General features: G+C 52.3%; 1 protein-coding gene across 5 annotated transcripts in view; it reads right to left on the reverse strand.

The window, feature by feature from the left end:
* Positions 1-16,508, reverse strand: part of ADISSP (adipose secreted signaling protein) — a 238,133-nt gene that overhangs the window by 117,117 nt on the left and 104,508 nt on the right. For 4 of the 5 annotated variants that reach the window (XM_050943483.1, XM_050943482.1, XM_050943484.1 and 1 more), the window contains exon 2: positions 9,079-9,175. In XM_050943483.1, coding sequence (XP_050799440.1) covers positions 9,079-9,097 — 19 coding nt within the window. In that variant the 5' untranslated portion in view covers positions 9,098-9,175. Of the gene's footprint in view, positions 1-9,078; positions 9,285-16,508 lie in introns of those variants that run through there. The other variant, XM_050943479.1, reaches the window with a different exon arrangement.

Genomic DNA, 16,508 nt, shown 5'->3' on the forward strand with positions numbered 1-16,508 from the left:
CAAAGGTGATCTGGAATATAAGAGAGACCCAGAAAGAGTCTGTTGTTGCTCAGGGAAGTGTTCCTTTAGAGCAAGCCCCAGGTGAAGAGGGTAAGGGCAGAATTTCTGTGAGGGGTAAATTGTTGCTTAAAGAAGCTCCTAGGGAAATGAATCCTCATGGTAATCTGTGCAAGCAGTTTGCTACAATTGAAGGGTATGCAAGTAATTTTTATATATATATATATACCCATCTCATAGAACTGGAAGGGCCCTTGAAAGGTCATCAAGTCCAGTCCCTGGCCTTCACAGCAGGACCAAGTACTGTCCCTGACAGATTTTTGCCCCATATCCCTAAGTGGCCCCCTCAAAGATTGAGCTCACAACCCTGGGTTTAGCAGGCCAATGCTCAAACCACTGCGCTATCGCTCCCTCCTTGACTTAATCAAGGAAGTTTCAGTTCCTAACAGCCAGAAATTGTCTGCTGAGAATGGATCCACTGACTTTCCTTTTGAAAGATCCAGTGTGGATCACTTAGAAAAGGTCTCTGATTAAATGAAAATTGTCAAGGAATTTGAACAGCACTATAATCAAGTGACTGTGTTTGGCCAGCTTGCTGTGGAGTTGTTGAGACAGGACTGTCTCCATGCTAATTCTTTGAGTGCGCAGTCTGTGCTTCAGGGTCTGAGGACAGATTTGGTTACTTGTGTTTCAGAGCAGAACAGTTTTATGGCTAAATGCTTAGGATGCAGGGGAGAGCAAGCAAACTCTCACCCTCAGGGCTGGTCTACACTGGAGGGGGAGGTGGGGTGTCAAACTAAGATACTTTGACTTCAGCTCCGCGAATAGCATAGCTAAAGTTGCATATCTTAGATTGACTTACCTGGCCGTTCTCACAGAGGCAAGTCAACCGCTGCGGCTCCCCTGTCAGCGCTGCTTACTCCTCCTGCCGAGGTGGAGTACGGCCATTGATTTGGGGATCGATTTATTGTGTCTAGATGAGACGCCATAAATTGATCCCCGACAGATCAATTACTACCCGCCGATCCGGCGAGTAGTGTAGACGTGGCCTCAAAACTCTTTGGGTTCGTGTGGTATCTCTTTAAGACAGAGTCCAGCCTTGGAATTGGTAGCAGTTAAGGATCTGAAAACTGGCGAACAGGCTTCTGTCTGTGTTGATGCAAATCACCTGGCTGATAGGGAGAAGAAAGATTTTAGAGTAGCAGCCGTGTTAGTCTGTATCCACAAAAAGAACAGGAGTACTTGTGGCACCTTAGAGACTAACAAATATATATGCTCAAATAAATTTGATAGTCTCTAAGGTGCCACAAGTACTCCTGTTCTTTTTTTTAGGGAGAAGATAACTTTCTAATAGCTGTTAGCAAAGAGAGCCCACCCAATCAGCCAGCAAATTCTGTTAAGCAAGAGAAATCAGGGTTTGATCCCACAGGACAAGGAGAAAAAAAGAGAACTTCATTTTGCAAAGGGAAGCCATGGGGTAACCCTAAAAGGCCCAAACCCCAATGGCATCGAGTCAAAGGTGTGGCATAACAACAATTATTGTAGATGGACACTTGCAATGGATTTGTTGCTATCGCTAATGGTAATTTTGCTAACTAATGTGTTGCTATTACCAAAAACTGTAAAAATGTAGCATGTGCCTAATCTTTTGGAAAATCCTTTAACCATGCTAAGAGTGATACATAAGGACACACTTTATGTTAAAAGGCCTTGTAATACAGATGGTTCACAGTTAGTGCCTGTAAACCATCTTGGAACTTTTCACAGGAAAAAAAAAAAGACATTCCAAGCCTAAAGTGCTGTATAAAAAGGAAAACTGAGGCACAGGACCACATTGCTTTCATGGCTAAATGCCAAGATTCCTGTACTATAGACAACATTAATATCTACATTGTCTTGATAGTAATTGGTTTCCAAACATTTGCCAGGGCTTAGATGGATAAAGTAGCTATGTCCTTTAGCTCTTGGCAAATGACGCATACAGGAACCATGTTCCAAGAGCAGATCCAATCCACTATTGTTCTAAGTTTCACCTTAAGTTTGTAAAAAGATTCAATCATGTTACTGAACACAACTTGAATAAACCATTTCTGTTATACGCCAATACTAGCTGTAGTAAGGCAGAACCAAGGATGGGGAGCTCTTGGGATGCAGTCAGTGATGTTTGTGTCATCCCTTCCTGCATCAGTGTTGCATTGCGGGCATGACGTTATTGACAAACTGTGACCGTATAGGTCATTGTTGCAACCACTGTTATATATTTGCAGCAAATATTGTACAAGTATTTGCAGCAAATATTGTACAAATGCTGCTCCATCTGCTGCGTCACCTTACTAGAGAACTAGGACAGCACGTGGGGCTGCCTTCAGCTGTCTACCTGCACCAGCATCCTTGCAATTCTGCAGCATCACCCGGAAACTCCCACACAGCTGGGCTGCACCAGCTGCCAAAACACTCCATCCAGGCACCTCATCTACCAGAAAGAGCTGCTTGGCTAGTCTTCCAGTGTCTCAAGCCTTCAAGGAGGTGGCAGCATATTTGAATCCTCTCCAGATCCCATCAGTTCCATGGTCACTCACCTGTCTTGAGGTTTCACCAGTGACACTTTATCCTCCAGTTAATGGGCAAACTCACTACTGGGACTGGAAGCCCTTCACATTCGTTCTCACACCTGCCTGTGGATCACACACCTGTGACACTGATGGGCCTGTGCGTGAAATAGGTTTGACGACAGACAGGGCCCAGGCTCACAGGGCTTGCAAAGGGCCCAAAGCCATAGATTTTGCTCTGGAAAAATCCTATTGCCCAGGCCCCTGGAGCAAGAAGTGCTGTGCTCAGAGTAAAAATAATGCCCAGGGCAACAGATACTGCATGTGCCTAAATGGTTGTGCCTGAAGGCCAGCCAGGAATGGACAGACGCTGGAGTCCTCGGCTTCTCCAGAGAGCATGGACAGGCTTCTGAGCCACTACAGCAGATGGCAAGGCTCAAAGTGAGGGAGGCAGGACTGCAAGCTTTGCCTCCTGGAATTAAGGGCACGCAGTGTGGGCCACCTACTGCAGCTCTTCAGCGTGCTGGGGACTCCCTGCCTTCAATGGGAAGTCTGTGTCCATGACTGGGCCCTTCGCAGGTACTGGTCCCTCGACTGCAGCCCCGATTTGCAGGAACAGCCTCCCAGTCTGTGGCGCAGCTGATGTCGGCACGGCTGGCTGCCTGGCATGAAGGTGTGAAGTGGCACTGACAGTGCCCAACAAAGGCTGTCCACACGCAGACACACTCTGTGTAAAGTCAGACGTTCTGCCCTTGCCTGGAGTTTGTAAAGCCAGACCCCTGCCAAACCCTCCTTCCCAGCAGGGGCTCCCCGAGCACTCACTACCTTCAGGCTAGTCAGCTCCAGACCCTAGCATCTTCCCTGCCAGACCATTCCCACCTCCCTGGAAGGAATTGAACCAGCCACCCCGCCTTGGTGCTGACCCCTGACAAGTGGGGTCTCATTCACAGCCTAACCCTGTGCAATGCTGCTCTGGATTTCAGAGGTGGACACCCACATACGTAACTTATCCAGCACCATCCTTTCACCACGTTGGCCACTCAGCCCTCTTCCTCCTGCCTGCTGCACAATCTGTCCCCCTTTCAGTGCTGGGGGCGGATCGAGAACGTTAGCGGGATACAGTCCCAGAAGAATTCTGTTTGCACCTGGACCCACATGGCACCTGGCTTTATGGGGACCTCCTCTCTCAGGCCATTGGGCCACATACGAGATAAACCTTATGGGAAGGCAGCACACGGTTTACACCAAACAGTTGGCTCCCATGGACTTGCAAGCATATGAGACCAGCTGATTAGACATGTGTTTACTAGGCCATCACAATGTAGCACTCCCCAGATCAGCTCAGAACAGGGGGCCCTTCCAGCCAAGCATCTTTGTCTGGCACGGGAGCCAGATGCTTTGGCTGATGTCACAAAGGACCGTGCGGCCGAATGGGTTCCTGGGAAGTTCTTCTCGGAATTCTTTCTGCCTGTTCACATCCTGCTTGCCAAGATGCGTGGCCCGGGGGATAGGAGGCCCCGTGAAAGGGGCTGAGCTGCAGGGCTCTGTCCTCCTTTGTGAGCTGTGCTCCTGGAGAAGGGAATGCTTGGCCGGCTCGGTTTCTAACCCCTCCACACCCAGATTTGGCAGGAGGAGGGAGGGGTTCTGCTGGTGAGATTATTTGGCTGAGAGCTGCCCAGCCCCACCCCGACACTGTTACATTTGCAACTCGCATATTTCGTGACAGCTCTAAAATGCCAAAACATGCAGCTGATTAAGAGCAGCCAGCAGCATTCCTCCACAGCCCTCTGTCTGCAAAGCCAACTGCTCCTCTGCCTGGCGACGTCTTCCTCTCTCCCAAAACGGTCCTCTACTGCACAAACTACAGAGCAGAGGGCCAGTGCTGCAGTGCCAGCTCCTCTCTTATCGTGAGTCTCAGGGCACCGCACAGGGCACGAAATGCACCTGGACTATGGGAAATGCCTCCTCTGCCACCGGAGGAAAGAGACGCAGGGAACACCACATTGTGACGGCCAATCATGCTCCTCACCCCAGGAATGAGGCGATGCCCTGGTGCACAAAGATGATGCGATGGATGTGGGGAGAGACACTAGTTAAAACTTCTCTACAGGAACTGAGCCCTAGTATCCAACCCTGGGGCAAGATGCAGAGGGGGGTCCCTGAGATTGCAGTAATCCCCATGTTCCTGCTCCACAAGGGATGGTGGCAGTGGTTATGCACAGCAGAAGATCTAGTACTCATGACCTCCTCCAGTCCCCTCCCAGCCCAGCACTCCCGGTGCACAGACCCTCCTCCTGGCAGAGAGAAAGCCTCCACTTCCACCAGGTCGGGGCTCTGCGTAGGGTCAAGTGGCAGGTTTGTTCCCCCACCCCAGCATCATACAGCAGCCATCCCAAAGGCTCCCAGCTGGCAGAGACGCCAGAGCACATTGCTACATTCTTAAAGAAAACCTTCGAAGCACAAAGAGTCTTTTTCGACTAACAAAATGTGAGAATAATTAACCCAGCATTGTTCCTCCAGAATCGCATGGCAAAAAACCTGCTTCTATTTGCATTCAAAATAAATGCTTCAAGATGCACAAGTCTGCGCCCAGCATCGGGTGCCCCTCCCTCCACTGCAGGATTCCTACAGCACTTGAGAATTAATGGAATTAGTACTGCAGCCCTTGAAACAGGTCCCCCCAGCATTCCCAGGGCTGAGGGTAACAGGCTCCCATTGCCTCTGCTCCCTGGCTGCTTTGCGAGCACCAAACAAGGATGCTGAAGCCAAAGGATAGGGCAGAGGGGAGCCGCCAGACATACTGCTCAACTGGCGGATGGTGAGAATGAAAGGGAAAGGGGGAGAGGTGGAAGGTCTGACTCCCTCATCCACTTACACCCGTCATTGTAGGATCTGAGCATCAGTCCCTAATGGATTTATCCTCACAACCTCCTTGTGAGGCAGGCCTATTATCCCCATTGCACAGATGGGAAACTGAGACAGAGAAACACTCTGGGAGTCTGTGGTGCAGCAAGGATTTGAACCCAGGTCCTAGGCTAATGCCCTCTCCACTAGGCCATCCATCCCAGCCTCTCTGCAGCCCTTCATTCCAAGACCCAGCCGCAGAGGGGCAGAGAGAGTGGGGCTGAGAGCGGGCAGTCTATGGCAGCGCTGTCAGAAACACAACGCCAACCCACGATCACTGGGCTCCAGAGGCTGTTTCTAGACACTTGATTTTAGCGGACGTGCCCTGGAGACCGTGTACGGATGCCACGCTCCCAAGGAGATGCGTCAGCTATGGAGGAACTGATGCTTCTGCTGCAGCCCCTCAACAGATTCAAGCCGCGGCGAGCAGGGATGGGTCTATCCAGGGACTCTCACAGCCTCCCATCACCTTTCCTTTTTGTGGGTTCACCCCAGAAGTTACCCACGCCACCTCATGCTGCAAACTCAGCAGGTCTCAGCGGCTAAGCAGGCTGGGTCAGGGCTAGTTGATATTGGGCGACTGCCTAGGAAAACCCACAGTGCAGCAGTGTGTACGTTATGAGGCGTTCTGAGACAGCATAACCAGTGCCCCAGCACGGTGCTGGGGAATAATGGGGTGCTAGGGGGACAGTCTTCCAGAGGAAATGTAGACCAGAGGCCTTGACCATTTGTGGTTCTTAACCCTCCCCCCGGCACTTTCACAACAGCAAGGTGTTTGTAGTCGCAGTAACTAGATTCACCGTACAGCTTCAGCTACAGCCAGCCCTGTCTTTGTGCTGCAGGCTGGCTGTGTGCTGTTAAACACCTCCGGAGTCCAGCACCAGAGGTGACTGCATTTCAGTGACGGGAAGTGATCCCAGAAGGTAAAGTGCTTTGGGAATATCAGAGATGATATTTATATTAGGTGGCAAACTCTTCTGTGCAGGGACCTTGCTCTCATTGTCCAGGAGGCACCAGGCTACACTATAACAAACCCAGCAGTCAGACCGCAAGGAAGGGTTCCCTGTTGCATAAGGCTCTGGGCTGGGACTCAGGAGACCTGGTCCAGTTCCTGGTTCTGCCAGACTTTCTAGGTGACCTTGAGCAGGTCACTTCAGCTCTGGTCTCAAAGCTGCATCTGCAAGAGGAGGATGCAGCTATTCCCATCGTCTTCGTTGCCTATTGAGACAGCCCCAGCCCGAGGGAGTTCACACTCGTACTGTGTGTGTGCGCAGCAGCACCTAGTGCAACAGGCCCCAATCACAGCAGTGTCCTCTGGGCATGACGGCAGCACAGACAGCACTTGGCTGCCAAGTTTCAGCTCCTCATAAGCTATTAGGCTACGCTGAGGAACTTGAAATAAAAATCAGCTCGCGTAGCCACAACAGCAGCCCGGCCAGGTGTGAGCGGCAGGGCACGCCTGACCTGCATGCAAAGGGAGTGGAGGCGGATACCTCACAATGCAGGAACATGAGTCAGCAAGAAAGATGCTCACTCCGGATTAGAGAGAATATCTAGCTGTGCATCTCTCTTACAACCCTTTGGGTGGGCTGGGGGGAAAGCGTCTTAGTCTAGGATCTGCCATGGAAGGGGAGGAGTTGGCCAACACCATGAGTGATTTTCACCTACCTTGTCCCCTGCAGGGTCACCTGCAGTCAATTGCCAGATGGCCCAGCCTAGTGACCGGTGCCCTGCACAGCCACGTCCAGGCCCTAGATTCAGGGCAGAGGCTCCCCCCGGCCTGGCTGACCAGGGCTGAAATGCAGCGCAAGGGAACCCCAGATGGTTCCTCTGCCCTGGAAAGAGGGTGGCCAAGACAGGGTGTTGTGAGAGGGACAGCAAGCTGCAGAACAAACAGCGGGCTAGTAACTACCAGCCCCATCATCTCCAGGGGGCAGGGAACCCCCCGAGCTCCCGGCAGCTCATTCTGACACGAGGCTGCATTGGCACCTCTCCCCATCCACAAGCCCCCACTAGGTGTTAGGGACGAGACCCCACCTAGCCACGGCGAGTCAGGGCACATGAACGCAGGCTCAGCACTTCCCTAGTGATGCAGCCCCCTAGATTCCACACGTCCCACTGGCAGGCAACTGCTGGCCAAGGAGAGCGGCACAGCGGGATCCAGCTACGATCCCCTCGGCCTGCAGAGTGCCAGCTCAGCAGAGTACCAACAGCAGGGCTGCCATGGGGCAAAGGGGAGACCCTGTCCCCCATTTAAACTCCCCTCTCCCAGCGGAGCAGGATGGCAGTGCTGAGACGTCCATAGTTACCAGCTGTGGAAGATGCAGGTTTGTCCTTCAACCTAGGAAGCCTAGGGGGTCTCAACATTCAGTGGCCACAGCAGACTAAGAGGGGCTCCTCTAACTCGCCCCCCGCAAAGCCTCAAGTGTGGTGGCACTATGAAGGGCTGCTGCAGACTGAGCAGCCAGCCCAAGGAGGAGAGCAAGGTCTCAGGCATCCCAACCCCGTAGCCACAGCAAGGAGGGTGAGCCCATAGCACCGGCCCCACAATCCCCTGCTTGGCTGCTGTTTGGCAGCTTACGGAGAGCGGAACCAGAGCCAGCTGCACTGACAGATTTTCAGCACAGGAGGAAAGAGCTTCCGTGTTCCTGGTTAAAATCCCTTTGGGGGAAACAAGCAGCCCCCAGCAGCCAATAGAGGCATTCGATAGCATCCAAGTTCACTCCCAGACTGAGAGGATGGGGAGAGGAGAGAAATGCAGCGCTGGGCACTTTAAAAATAAAACAAGCAAGGAGACACACAGAGAGACTCTTCTCTCTGTCAGTCCTGAGCCACGGTGCCCCCAGGGCACATAGCACCAGCTTCCTTCCCAAGCCCGAACAAAATCAAACTGACTGTGAATTGCACCGACCAGAGTCGGCACTGAGCAGGGCACAGGAAAGCCAATGTCAGACAGCTGGGATCATGGCCTGAAAATACACCAGCCAGCAGCCAGATCCCACCAGCAATGAGAAAAGGCAGCCTGTCTCTCCCCCATCGCACCCCCCTCACCTATTGACCCAGCCCCTCACCTGACCGAGGGAGGCATTGCCAGTACCCTGGCAAGCCCCTGGATTGCATCTGGCTAAGTACCGCAGCAAGACCCATCCCCGCTGCAGACTCAACGTGCAGCAAAGACACAAAATGTCATTGGATTCCCCCTCCCTATCCTGGCTTCGCTTGCCAGAGCTCCCAATAGAAGCTACAGATGCCCAGGTGGGCGCGCAAACAAAGTTACAGCGCGTCGATCAAGGCGACTCATCTGGCGACAGCAGTTTGAAGAAATGGTTCTAGATTAGCCTTGCCAGGTAATTGCAAAGGGTCGGGGGAAGTGCCAGCACCCGCCTCCCCAAAACACAGGATTAAAACACCTCCAAGTGCTAAAATCTAAAGCAGAAGGGAAGTTCAACTTTCAAAATCAGAGACAAGATCCAACCTCTAGGGCTAAACTATTTTGAATTGAAAATGTACCACCCTGCCTTAGCCTGCTTTCTGCACGTAGCAGAGAAAAACAATTCAACTTGCAAGAGAGCAGGAGCTCCGTCCCTGCTTACGCAGATCAGAGAGCCCCGGCAGCATGGTAACTTACCCTTATTAGCTGCAGCCATCTAGCCCACAAGCGTGTTCAAACTTCAGGCGAATGGGCAGGCGGCCATCGTCCACACAGCGACCTCTTCGAACACGAGCTGGGGAAGGGAAGGGGACAGAATTGGACAGGTTAGCGGGGGAAGACTCAACCTATCATCCGATCGCTGCCTGCAGGAAGGTCTTGTATTGAAGCACTGCATCCCATCAGCGCCCGAAAAGGCTTCTTCTGGGTCCTAGCGTCTGACAGGGGTAAGACACTCAGAAAACCGTGCTAAGTGGAAGCAGGCGCAGAACATCCCCTGTAAAAGCCAATCCTCCAGCTGGAACTTGGGTCCTGGAGCACACGCTCCAGCACAGTCCTGCATCTGCAGTCACGCAGAGGCTCTGTCTACTCACAGTACTGCGAGGCAGGACAACCCCAAGGGTTAAAGCAGGCTAAGCGATGCTCAGCGGGGAAGTGGATGGTGAGAGCAGCCTCTCTGCAGCTTATATGAATTAAAAGATCCCCTTGCTTCTTGGAAACAAAGGAGCACTCAAATAAATACCCTGGAACCGCTGTCGTCCTCAGCCCCTTGAGCGACAGACGCTGGGCTTGGTCGGGCACTTAGCACAACAGGGCTCAGTCCCCAGCTCTGCCACAGACTCCCCGGGTGACCTCGAGGGAGTCACTTAACCTCTGGGGCTCAGATCCCCATAACACATTTCCCTTCTCCCACCCTTTGTCTCGTCTACTTCCATTTTGGTAGCAGGAGCTGCCTCTTACGCTGCTTCCCTCCATTACCCTGCACAGTGTGGCTCTGATCTTAGCTTAGCCCGCAGGTGTGACTGTATTACAAGCAGGAAACGTGCCATGCCATATAAAGGTAGAAGCATTTCATAAGGAAAGCAATCTCCTTTTAAAAGAAAGGGAAGCAGCCTGGTTTAGTGGACCAGGCAACTGGGAGACAGAAGACCTATTCCCAGCCACTAGCCTGCCGTGTGATCCTGAGCAAAACGCTGCTGTGCCTCGGTTTACCCATCTGTGCAATGAGGGAGGGCCCATGCAACCTTGACTTTCAAAGCACTGAGCTGTCAGCTAAAATGACGCTATGTAAATATTTTTCTACTCTAAAAGAAGCAGAAGAGAGTGATTATCCAGAGACAGAGACAGATTTCAAACAGCAGATGTGTATCCCACCACGGATGTATCTCCCAGAAATGGTGTAAAACGGAGCCTTTGCCTAACACTAGGGTTTTTTCCCTGAGAAATATCCTTAATGTATTCCCCCCACCCAGCCAGAACCAGCTAGAGTTTCATTAACACTTTTTTTTAACATTACAACATTTCTCCAGAGTCTCACCACAGAACAGTTTGTACCAGATACAAGAGCGCACTTCTATTGAAAGTTGTTTGCAGACGTGTCAGAGATAAAAATAGGGCTTTGCCTCAGTTCTAGTCAAACCGCCTGTCTCTCCCACTCTTTTCTCGTTGATGCCTCAGCACCATTCACACTCTCATTTGGGATGAAGAGCCTCGCCCTGCCTGCATCACAAGACATGGGTCAATGCCACCACTAGCCCCACCCTTATTCCCACAACATCCTCTCTACGCCAACAGCCAAGACAGACCCCAGAATGCCCAGACATAAGGAGAGGAGGTGAAGTAGCTGTCCTGGTCCCCTCCAGCCTCAAAATGCAGAAGAGGCCCCATCAAAGAAACAAAGACACTGGAATACATCCATACGATCTGCCAGACGAAGGACAAGGGAACCTAGGACTCCTGGTGCTATCCAGAGCTCCAGATAGGAAGCTGAGGAGTTTACAGAGCTGCTGCGCAGCACAGTCCTGGAGCCCCCAGATTCATAGTCCTCAAACCGTCAAATAGACGATCTCAATGATGCAGTGGTACCCGGCCTCATGGCCCTCATGGAAACCAGGACATTCTCCCAGGCTGCCTCTGGACCTACACATGCAGCTGGACACATCCCGGATTCTATCTTCAGCCTAGGACTGGACATTGGAGATGCCACCAACACACCGCTCTCCTGGTCTGACCAACGCCTCATGACCCTAGATGACCCGTCCCCAAACCTCCTTAGGACTTTCAACTCATCCAAGGAGAACAAGCCACCCAGATACACTAACTCATGGGTGCCTTGCCTGGGTAACAGTACAATCTCCTGACTGACGTCCCCCACCACTGACACCTTGGCCCCAACCATCCACTCCCTTCCCACCACCACACCGACCAAGAATATTGCCTTGAGCCTACAGCAGATGAAGCACAGAGGGAGAATGTTAGACATCAGTGATGTTAAAAACAAAAACAATGACCTGAATCCCTCTGCCAGAAGCACAACCACCACCTCCAGGACAATGCCACTGCTGTAAAGGCAAAACAAGTCTTTCACTCCACCACAATCTCCACGGCACCAGCCAGCCGTTCTTCTGCACAGCGAACTGGCTGACCAACCCGGACGGCAGACCCAAGCACCGACCCTTGCCAAGGGCTATCAGCAAACGTCACTGCTACGGTCCCTTTTTCAAACAAGAAACGGCAAAAGTTACGTCTATCCAATCCCACTGGAGCACTGATCTGCAAAACCTTCATAACTGGCGATGACGCAGGACAAGGAAAATACCCAGCTTGACCCTCTGATCCCAGAGGGAGTTGGGCGGGCTGGCCAATAGAAAAAAATAATTACTTGAAAATTCAGACCTCCTTACATGGCAACTGCGACTCAGACAGCAAATGTTTCTGAAGACTGGCACACTGCTAATATAGTGCTTACTTTTAAAGAGAATCCTGGATTTCCTTTGGCAATCATGAAAGAAAATCCTGACCATTATACATTGGTGGAGTATAAATCCAATGGCTCGTACACAACTAGCAGAGCACATTCAGTTCCAGTTGGCCAAGCTCAGAAAGAATAGAGCAGAAACAAAGGGTCAAAGACGAGCAACAGAACAATGAAACTTAGAAATACTTCCACAAGGAGAGATTGCAAAGACTGGAATTCTTTATTGGAAGGAGGAGACAAAGGGAGGGCTGTAACAGAGGGACCCGCCAGGTTTCTTACACTAAGCAACCTTCGTCAAAAGCACCTTTTTTCCTCCATGCATATGTTCCCTGGATATGCTCACAATATCTGACTACTCCAATGCTGTGTGCTCCTGCTAGCCTCCAAAGCCAGCACACCCACAGGAGAAGGAACTAGATTCTATTCCAGGGGTCGGCAACTATGGCATGCGTGCCAACGGTGGCATGCGAGCCGATTTTTAATGACACGCCGAGGTCTCTGCCACCGGCCCCACTCAACCCGCCGCCAGCCTGGGTGAACGGAACCGCAGGCTGGCAGTGGGCTGAGCAGGCCGGCAACTGAGACCCCGGCTGGCAAGGGGCCAGCAGCCGGAACCGAAACCCAGGCTGAACTCAGAGCCGGCCGATGCTGGGGCACAGCGCGTGGCGCACTCTCAGCTGGGGGCTGCTGGAACTCTCCCGCAGGCTGGCGCAGACGGCGGAAGCAGCAGGCAGTCGGGCAAGTGAAAGGGGCCGGCGGGAGGCGCAGTGGAGGTGTCCACATCCCAGCCTGTCCTGCTGCCCCTCTCTCGCCACGGTGGCTGGACACCAGGGCACTGCAGGCACGTGCCGTCCCTGCGGCCCCTGGGGGAAGGGAGTGGCAGGCCAGAGGGTCTTCTGCAGGGCCGGCTCCAGCGTTTTTGCCGCCCAGAGCAGGAAAAAAAAAAAAAAAAAACCACGATCGCAATTGTGATCACGATCTGCGGCAGCTCTCCTGCCGCTGCTCAGTCTTCAGCGGCTGGTCCTTCCCTCAGTGAGGGACCCGCCGCCGAAGAGCCAGATGTGCCCCCCCATCCGTTGGCCGCTCCCCTGGTCTTCTGCCGCCGCCCCCCATTTGCCTGCGGATGCAGTGCCCCCACGCAGTGCCCCCACAGCTCCCTTGGCAGAAACAGGAACAGCGTGGGGCAGGGACCCATCCACCATCCAGTTAACCCGGATGCAACTGGGATTGTCCCAGGCCAGCCCCAAGTCCCCATCCCCCCGGGACTTCCCCCTACACCCCCCAACCTCCTGCCCTGAACCCCTCATGCCACCCAACCCTGGCTCCTACGCCCCCCATGCTCCCAGCCCTGACTCCTGCACCATCCACATCCCCACCCCCTGCCCTGATCCCCATGCACCCCAACCCCTTGCTCTGAGTGCTCTCATACACACACCCCAGCCCCTGAGCTCCCCCTCCCCCCCCCCGAGGGAGGATGTAATACAATAATACCTGTAAGAAATTTAAGTTACTTTTACTCTTGCCAGAACCCCAGACCAGCAGTGGACTGAGTGGGGCCAGTGGCAAGCTGAGAGGCTCAGTCCGCTGCGGGTCTGGGGTTCCAGCCCCCAGCCCCCATGCCAGCCGGTATCCAGACTTCCAGCCCCACTCAGCTCACTGCTGGCCTGGGGCACCAGCAGCCAGCCCAGGGCTCTGCTCCTGGCCTCAGCCACTCCCCGCTGTGGCGCACATTGGAAAACTCGGCAAGGAAAAGGACCACACTAAACTGATAAGACCAGCATTTTAATTTTATTTTAAATGAAGCTTCTTAAATATTTTAAAAACCTTATTGACTTTAAATACAACAATTGTTTATTTATATAATATAGACTTATAGAAAGAGACCTTCTAAAAACATTAAAATGTATTACTGGCACGCGAAACCTTCAATTAGAGTGAATAAATGAAGACTTGGCACAGCACTTCTGAAAGGCTGCCGACCCCTGGTCTATTCCTTCCCACGCCGCTACCTAGTTGCTCACAAATCTCCAGTTACAGGGACAATCCATTACATCTTTGCAAGCCTACTAAAGGGTGGCTCTGCAGAACCTTTGGTACTGCTCATGGTGCACTAGAACAGCGGTCTTCAATCTGTGGGGTCTGCCCCCTAGGGGGGCAGAGAGTAACACTTGGGGAGCACAGCTGGAGCCTGGACCCCAGGGGTCCCAGCTACCGGTCCCACACCTGGGGGTCCGTTCCTGCCCCACCCCCAGCTGTGGCCCCAGCCTTGGCCCCCTTAACCCTGACCACATCCCCTGCTCCTGGCTCCATGGAAGGGAGGGGACATGCAGACATGGGTAAGGGGGGCATGAGATAAAAAGTTTCTGGACTACTGCTCTAGAAGGAAGAAACCCAGCTTGATTCTCTGAGCCCAGCCCAGGCTGACAGGCTGGCAGTTAGAAAAAAATACACTATTTTAGTTGTAAACCGAGCACTTCTTATATGGAAATTGAGACTCGAGACACAGAGCCCCACACTGTCCGTTTTCCTGAGTCACTTTGCAGAGTAAAGCATACTTTGCAGAGGAAGTTTGCTGCAATCGGATTTTAAGTCGGAGTTTTTAAACCACCAAAAACTTTAGAGCTTGCAAGTTCTTCGGATTCCTGTTCCAACTTTCTAAAAGTCATCCAGCTTCAAATCTCAGGAAAAGTGAATTAATTCAGCAGGTGCAATACAGCCTGGCCTAGATCTGATTATAATAGAGAGTGACATCACATATCTCCCGGCTAGCCACATAGAGCAAGGAAAAGAATGAACAGATCCAGTCTTGCCTCTTAATAAAGCCATTTTCCAGTAGCACCATAACCTGTAAGGAAACAGCGCTCAGTTCTTGGAGGTGAGTAACAAGGCTTAGCTGGTTTTAAAATGAAACCCAGACTGACATGCTGAACGCCCATGCCTGGTTACCAGGTTTAGGGCTGGGACAAAGATTTAATTCACTTTCCCAAAAATTCTTCATAGCCTCCAGCGGGGTCTGCTAGTGATGCACCAAAACACATCCGTCTGGACCAGGGGGTTGCAACCTTTTTCTTGCTGGGGCCCCTCAACATGCTTTAAAAACGCCAGGGTCTGGCGGAGGGGAGAGAAACTCGGGGCTCTGGGCCTGGGGGGACCCTGCGGCATAGGCCTAGTTTTACTTCTATTTGGGGGAGCAAGAGCTGGCGTGGCTCAAGGCAGCTCTGCACAGCGGGGTCCAGGAAGGGAGCGCCCCCTCCACTCCATGACTCACTCCAGAGGCCACCCCCTGGGGGGGGATGCATCCAAAACATATAACTTAAAGGGGGGAGTCAGGTCAAAGAGTTTGAAAACCGCTCAGAGTACAGGGAAGGGGTAGAGGGGCTGTGTGCAGGAAAGGGAGTAGCTAGGGGCTGTGTGTGGGCAGGGGGGAGCTCAGGGGGCAGGCAGGGAGGTAGCTCAGGGTGCAGGAAGAGGGTAGCTGGGGACTGTGCAGACAGAGGGGGCAGCTCAGGGTGCAGGGAGGGGATAGATGGGGGCTGTGTGCCAGCAGGGGGGTAGCTTAAGGTGCAGGGAGAGGGTAGCTAGGGGATTTGTGTGGGTGGAGGGGGCTCCCAGTGCTACTCCCAGCTTCGGCAGGTGGGTGGGAGGAGGGCGCTAGGGCTCCCGGCTTCTCTCACACCCACCCACCCCCGCTGTTCCTGGCTGGAGTGGGGAGGAGGTTTGCTGGCTTCAATCCTGCGCCGCTCCCAGCTGCAGGGCAACCACCTCCTTTACCCCGCGCTGCTCCCAGCTTCAGCGCTGGACTGGACTATCATGCATCATCTGGCACGTATTTCCTTTGATCGGCTGTAAAATTTGCTCCCTTTCACCATCAGCTGTCCTCCTCCTCTTCTTGAATTATAAGACAAGCTAAAGAAAAGTGTCCAGCCTCCCCCTACATGCCACATGTTCCTTTGGATCCCTTTATCAGTCACACTTTACAAATGGAAACTTATCATAGTTAATACCTGATTAGCAGATCTTTTCATAACTGATGAACAATTGTTATGAAGCCCAACAGATCGACGGAGACTCAAAGAAGCGAAGCCCAAAGGGACCATTATGCACTTGTATAAACAGGCGAGACCCCCTCCCCCACACGGTTTATAAGCATGGCTGATATCTCGAACATCTCCCACTTATATAGTTAGAACCATCTTTAGCACATGCTATTCATGTCTAACATGCTGATATAACTTCTATTAATCATTAATTAACCCTTCATAATTAGAACCTTCATATAAAGTACACCACATTTATCAGGGCCTCTTTGCATGATAGCACAATGATTGGGACTCTCTTCACATGGAAGCTTTCCTCCCATGCCCCTTGTCATTTTCATCACCCGTCTCTGAACTGCCTCCTATTCTTGCCCTGTCCTTCTGGAGACAGGGCGTCCCAAACTGAACCCAGCACCCCAGAGGGCGGCAAAGGCAGGTTCATACAACGGCACTAGATTACTGTGCTTTATGTGACATGCATCTGAGGAAGTGGGTATTCACCCACGAAAGCTCATGCTCCAAAACGTCTGTTAGTCTATAAGGTGCCACAGGATTCTTTGCTGCTTTTACAGATCCAGACTAACACGGCTACCCTCTGATACTTGTGCTTTATT

Source organism: Gopherus flavomarginatus, chromosome 3 (genome assembly GCF_025201925.1).
Source record: "Gopherus flavomarginatus isolate rGopFla2 chromosome 3, rGopFla2.mat.asm, whole genome shotgun sequence".
NCBI classification, from domain to species: domain Eukaryota; kingdom Metazoa; phylum Chordata; order Testudines; family Testudinidae; genus Gopherus; species Gopherus flavomarginatus.